The 6,276-nt window shown below is 61.1% G+C and overlaps 1 protein-coding gene across 1 annotated transcript; it reads left to right on the plus strand.

The window, feature by feature from the left end:
- Window positions 1-2,639: 2,639 nt before the first annotated feature.
- LY6L (lymphocyte antigen 6 family member L) lies at window positions 2,640-4,237 on the plus strand. The gene is made up of 3 exons (XM_032760909.1): window positions 2,640-2,712; window positions 2,797-2,913; window positions 4,011-4,237. Exons 1-3 carry the CDS (start codon window positions 2,640-2,642, stop codon window positions 4,235-4,237), a joined length of 417 nt encoding a protein of 138 aa, XP_032616800.1.
- Window positions 4,238-6,276: the final 2,039 nt, after the last annotated feature.

Genomic DNA, 6,276 nt, shown 5'->3' on the forward strand with positions numbered 1-6,276 from the left:
AAAGCTGTGTGGCTCCAAGCACGGCCCTCTCAGCTGTGGCTGCCCCAACACCCTGTCATCAGCCACAGGCTCAGATGAGAGTCTCTGCAGATCCCTCAGCCACTTCCTTTGAGACCTGTGTGTTCCTTCCAGCCTCCAACCTCCAACTACCACCTGGACTCCTTTATTGCACGTGCTTCCAATGCCACTGTTCTTTTCATTTTTCTTTTTGATTTTTGACTTTGCAGATTTCACAGTGCCAAATTCAAATCAATCACAGTGAGAATGGCAAATGAAAAAATGCACATGATAAACAAAGTGCATATGGCCCCTCCCCTCCAGACGACTTCCATCCCATGCCCTCTAAGCCCACCCCCAAAACAGCCCTGATCCACATACAGGCTGGGCGGCAGAAAGGGCTGGAGCATCAGAGGACAAAGGGAGCAGAGGATGCTGAGCCTGGACAGGGAGGGGTCAGAGGACAGGGCCCGTCTGGGGCATCCCTAGAGCATGCACCAGGGGAAACAGGAATGCGACAGTCCTGCCGGGTGGGCCGCTGTGTGGACGCAGGGGAAATGGCCCCACCTGGCTGCACACTCAATCTCGGGCCGGCACCTTCTCTCCCAGCAGCCGTTACTGGAAAGGCCACAGCAGGGGAGGGGCTTGCTGGGCTGCAGTGCGGAAGAGGATGTGGACGCCCTGGAGGTGGTGGGCAGCAGTCACACTGGGGCCAGCGGCAGCCCTTCCCAACCACCTTATGGGTAGCAGTTACCCCTTTCTTCTTTCCGCCACTTACCTCCTGCAAGACCCCTGAGGGCAGGTGACTGGGCCGGTTCATTGCTGCAGACCCAGGGTCCAGCCCTGCCTGTCATCATACATGCTCAAAAGGATGTGATTCAGGAAATGAAGGCAGGAAGGAGAAAAGAGCGAACTTGACACGGAGCAAAAGCTGTGTGACCACCTGGACTGGAGGGTGGGGCTCCGAGGAGGAAAGTGGGTCCGTGGTCCTCCAGACTGAGGACAGCACTTCCTGACATCACCTGGGTCTGGCAGGGCCCTGTGCCTTGGGTGAGGCGGGACAGGGTGTGACAGTACCTCCAGAGGGGAGAGCTGGGTGCCCACCAACCGGGATGTCCACGCTGTTGGGTTCCAGCGGCCCAGTGAGAACACGGGTCAACTCCCTTGGCTCCTGGGGAAAAAACAGAATAAAGAATAGGACAAAGGGAAGACTACGTGTAGGAGGCAGATGAGTCTAGTGAGGAGGGCACAAGTCTGCGCTGTGACAGGGGCAGCCTCACACTCTGCATCCAGGGCCTACATGGGGCCGGGCAGATGCTGCAAAAGAAATTGGAACCACAGCCTCCAACGGGCCCAGGGACGCTTAAGCACTGGGACAGACCCGGCTGGGCCCCAGCCTCACTTGTGGGAGGACGAAGTGTGGGAGGACAGAGCTGGGAGGCAGCCTGCACAGGAGCCGTTTTTCCAGGGCACCAGTCTTCAAAGGCCCGGACTCAGCCCCCTGCAGGTCCCAGAAACTTGGCAGGAGTCCTGGAGCTGCAGCCCCCAACCCCTGCGGGAGCTCCAGGCTCCTGTAAGGCTATGGGAGCACCCCCTGCTTTCCTCTGGGCCACTGAGCCCGCCTGAGGGGCCCCTGGAGGCGCCTGCCCTTCTCCTCCCTTCTCCCCTCCTCCCAGGCCACCCCTGCCAGGGGAAAGTGCTCCAAGCACTCTAGAAAGAACGAAGATTCTGTGCCTGTGGCCTAACCATCCCCGCCAACCTCATTTGCCCTTAACTATGCTCCTTCCTGGATCCGCCTGGCCGGCTCCCGTTCCATCTCAGCTTGTCCAAACCTCATCTGCGCCCCAGGGTCCCTACTCCGCCTCCTCCATCTTCCTCCTCCTCCGCCTTGAAGCCTCCTCCCTCCCCTGTCTGCTTCCAAATCCAGATCACTCCCGCCCCACCCCAGGGAAAGGCTCGTCCCGCCCTCCACGCCCTTTGAGGTGCTCAGGGCCCTCTGGGTCTCCCTCAGCCTCCCTGGGTCCCTGAGTCAGGAACCAAATCTGGCCCCACGTTCCCCCAGCCGTGGAGCCCAGGATCTGTGATTGGGGCTGAGGCTGGCCTTGGGGAGACCTGCAGCCGCCCCCGCCTCCCCGGCCTCGGGCTATTTTCCGCGGAGGCGGCTGCAGGCAGGAGCTGAGGCCCTCGGGGGACCCCGGAGCCTCCCCAGTGCAAGCCCGGAGGAGGGGCTGGACGGTCCCGCCCCCTCTGTCCCAGGGCTGACTCCTCCTCCAGGACGCAGATCCCCGCAGCCCAGCAGGAGAGAAGGTGCCCGGAGAGGGGTCCGGACTGTGGGCCGGGGCTGCGATGAGGGGTCGGGGGAGAACGGGGCTCCGAGGGTTTAGAGAGATTGGAAAGGGGACAAAAGGCAGAGGGCCCAGGGAGAGGGGATGCGGGGAAGGGAGGAGAGCGAGCGTCGGGAACAGGAGGCTGGGGTTGGTGGTTGCCCTTGGCAAAGCCCAGTCCAGGAGCGCAGGAGGCTGGAGGTGGGGTGCGCCCTGAGTGAAGCCCCGTCCGGGAGCAGGAAGCTGGGGAGGGGGCTCTCTGGGTGAAGCCCCCCGCAACACCCACCTCACCCCACTCAGGCTGAGCCCTCTGGCGTCATGGAGGGGCTCGTCCTAACCCTGTGCACCCTCCCGCTGGCTGCGGCGTCTGCTGGCTGCGCCACGACGCCAGGTGAGGCGCGGCCCGGGCGAGGCTGGGGGCGTCGGGGCTGGAGCTGCGGACCCTGGTCCACAGCGCCCCGCTTGCTGCCCACAGCTCGGAACCTGAGCTGCTACCAGTGCTTCAAGGTCAGCAGCTGGACGGAGTGCCCGCCCACCTGGTGCAGCCCGCTGGACCAAGTCTGCATCCCCAACGAGGTGGTCATCTCTTTTAGTGAGTCCCTCCCGGGCAGAGGGCAGGTGCCAAGTGCCGGGGAAGGGCCGGTGCCCCCGCCTCTCAGCGACTTAGCTATGAGTCCTGGGCGCTGCAGGGCCTGGGGCCCTGTGGGTCCGACACTGCCTCCTGCTGTCTCTCCCGTGCTGGGATCGGGCGAGCATTCCAGAGTGTGAATTTTGACTTTTCTTTTTCTCCTCCATTTGAAGTGTCACTAGGAACTGTCAGCAGGACAAAGGCTCTGATGTCACTGAATTTACAAAGGCAGCAGGGACACACGGGTGGGGATCGGCAGCTGTTCCGGGCGATGGGTTATCTGCCCTTCCTAGCACAGCACAGTACACCTGCCATACAACCCAGCATCGGGCAGGCTGCACTGGAATCGAATACAGTGTATGACAATGTCATATAGTATAACACAACATAATGAATATAATGTGTATATTGCAACTTAATACGATGTAATAGAATGCGACATAATATAACATAACATAATAAAATAGAATGCGACACAACACACCACAACGCTCTACGACACATCAGGGCGATTCCACCCAAGCTCTTTTCTCAACAGTTTGGGTTTTGAGTGTTGTGCATCCCTTCAGGGGTTCCGTGGTTGTTGACAGACACATGTCCATCGGAAAGTCTCTGCCATGTCTTTAAGTGAGCAGTACAGAGAAACGAGCCCAGGGCTGGGCACCCAGCCCAGCAGGTTCTCTGTGATGGGCAGCCCCTTCCCACTGCTCTGAGTCACCCCATCTCCCTACGCCGCACACGCCCCGGGGCTGGCAGGGGTGGTCCAGGCTGTGCCTGGCTTCAGGGGAAAGCCCCTTACAGCCAGTTGCCCTGGAGTCTGTATTTGCTGTGCCGCGGGGCGGAGGTGGCCTGGGCAGCCAGGCTCCCCAGCTCTGCAGCGCCTCGCCCAGGAAAGGACAGGAGAAGGTGGTCTCTTGGCCCCCCTCGCAGGGCCAGGTTCCCTGCTCTAGTTCTTTCTGGTCCCGGCTGCCCCTTCGGAAAGCATCCTTGCGCTTTCCGGATAACTGTGGATACCTCCTTCCTGGGGCTCTGGGGCCACCTGCTTCTCCTCTTTTCTGCAGAATGGAGTGTACGTGTCCTGCTCAGCAAAGGCTGTGCTCCCAGATGTCCCAACGACAACATGAAGTTCGAATGGTCGCCGGCCCCCGAGGTGCAAGGCGTGATCACCAGGCGCTGCTGTTCCGGGGCTCTCTGCAACAGGGCGCTGACCCCACAGGAGGGGCGCTGGGGCCTGCGAGGGGGGCTCCTGCTCCAGGTGGGCCTCGGCCTCCTCAGGGCCCTGTTGTGAGGGCCCTCCCCTTACACCCCCTCCTGGCCCTGTGGGTGATGGGAAGGACAGTGCCTCCGGTGTGGGTGATGGGAAGGACGGTGCCTCCGGTGTGGGTGATGGGAAGGACAGTGCCTCTGGTGGGCGATGGCCCCTTGCATGAGGCCCCTTGCCTTGAATGCTGTCCAGGACCCTTCGAGGGGCAGGAGAGCCCGGGTGTGGCCACAGCTGGGGCTCGCACTCTGCCTTCCCATTTCCAGCCCCCTCTGCCCAAGGGAAATCCAGGAAGGATAACACTGTGGGTGCCCCCACCTGTATATTGGGACCACAACCTTCACCCTCTTGGAGACAATAAACTCTCATGCCCCCATGGTGCTCATTCCTTCCTGCTCCCTGTCCACCTGCCCCGCCCAGCCCTCAGCAAAGGGCTCTGTGGGTGGGTACCGGTGGTCACTGGAGCAACCAGATCTGCAAAAAGCCTTCCAGCTGGGGGGTTGAGGATAAGGACGGTCCCTGCAGCCTAGGGCCCAGCAGTGGGTAAGCAGTATGTCACAGGCTCGGGGCTGGGATCCTAAAAGGGCTGGGGCCCCTATGTGGAGGTGGGGATGAGCCTGGAGAAAGGGGTCTGTGGCATGTGATCATCAGGGTTGGAGTGCCCATCTGGGCAGCCACAGTAGGATACAGGAGGTCAGGACTGATGGACAGTGCCAGCAAGGAGAGGGTGGGAATGGGAGGGCTGCCAGGTGAGGCACGGGTAATGTGCAGGCTGGGGCAGAGGGGACCAGTGCCGAGCTCAGGACTGGCTGGGCTAAGCAGGGCACCATGGGACATCCCGGAGCTGTCCTGGGGCAGGGATGGCTGAGAATGAGGCCTTCTGCATTGGGAAGGGGGTGGCCTCACCAGGTAGCAAAGCCCCAGATGATGAACAATGCTGGGTCTGCCGCCTGCTGCCCGAGCTCAGGTCCTCACAGCGCTTCTCCAGCCTGCACCCCTGCGCCTGTGCACTGCCCCCCCAGCCTGCACCCCTGCGCCTGTGCACTGCCCCCCCAGCCTGCACCCCTGCGCCTGTGCACTGCCCCTCCAGCCTGCACCCCTGCGCCTGTGCACTGCCCCTCCAGCCTGCACCCCTGCGCCTGTGCACTGCACCCCCGGCTGCCCTCCAGCCAGTCATTGTTTCCCCTTGGACCCAGGTGGCCATGGCAGCCCCCTCAGGTAGGTCCAGGATAACCCCGGGCCCTGGATCGCCTGTCCTCGGCGGGCTGCAGGCTCTCCAGAAGAGGGTCATCAGGTTCCCGGGCAGAGCAGGACCTGCTCCCCTCCTCTTGCGGTTATGAATTTTCAGGCTGAATTCCAGCCCCGCAAGCTAGGGCAGCTCCTCAGGGCAGGGCACCTGGTGCTCCTTGTAACGTCAGGAATCTGGGGTCCCACGCCTTGGGGCAGCCAGCAAGACCAGTGCTGGGAGGAGATTCCCCAGGACCCTGGCCCAAAAGCTTCTGTTTTTCTGCACAGGAGGGTGCTGGGAAGTGATCTGGCCACAGTGAGGGTGGCGTGCAGGTCTTCCCTGATGCATTTTCCTAGGAAATGTGTGTGAATCTAATTGAGGGTGGCGTGCAGGTCTTCCCGCATGCATTTTCCTAGGAAATATGTGTGAATCTAATCTGCGCCCCTGTGCTGGCGTCGGGGGCCTACGGCCCGCCTCCCCACAGCCACCGGACCAGCCTCTCTTGTGCCTTTTAGAGCTGGGGGCTTTGGCCTCTCCTCTGGACAGGGGAACCAGGATTCCAATTCCTTCAGGGCAACTGCTCAGCTGGAACTCAGAAACATTGCGTAATACATTGACTTAAAAAAATTCTTATTTGAGACAAGGTCTTGCTCTGTTGCCCAGGTTGGAGTGCAGCGGCACAATCCTAGATCACTGCAGCCTTGACTTCTCAGGCTCAAGCGACCCTCCCACATCACCCTCCTGAGCAGCTAGGACCACAGGCACACGCCATCACTCCCAGCTCATTTTGATGTTTTGTGGAAACACAGTCTCACTATGTTGCCCAGGCTGGTCTTGA

The sequence above is a fragment of the Hylobates moloch genome, unplaced genomic scaffold (genome assembly GCF_009828535.3).
Source record: "Hylobates moloch isolate HMO894 unplaced genomic scaffold, HMol_V3 SCAFFOLD_9, whole genome shotgun sequence".
Classification (NCBI taxonomy): domain Eukaryota; kingdom Metazoa; phylum Chordata; class Mammalia; order Primates; family Hylobatidae; genus Hylobates; species Hylobates moloch.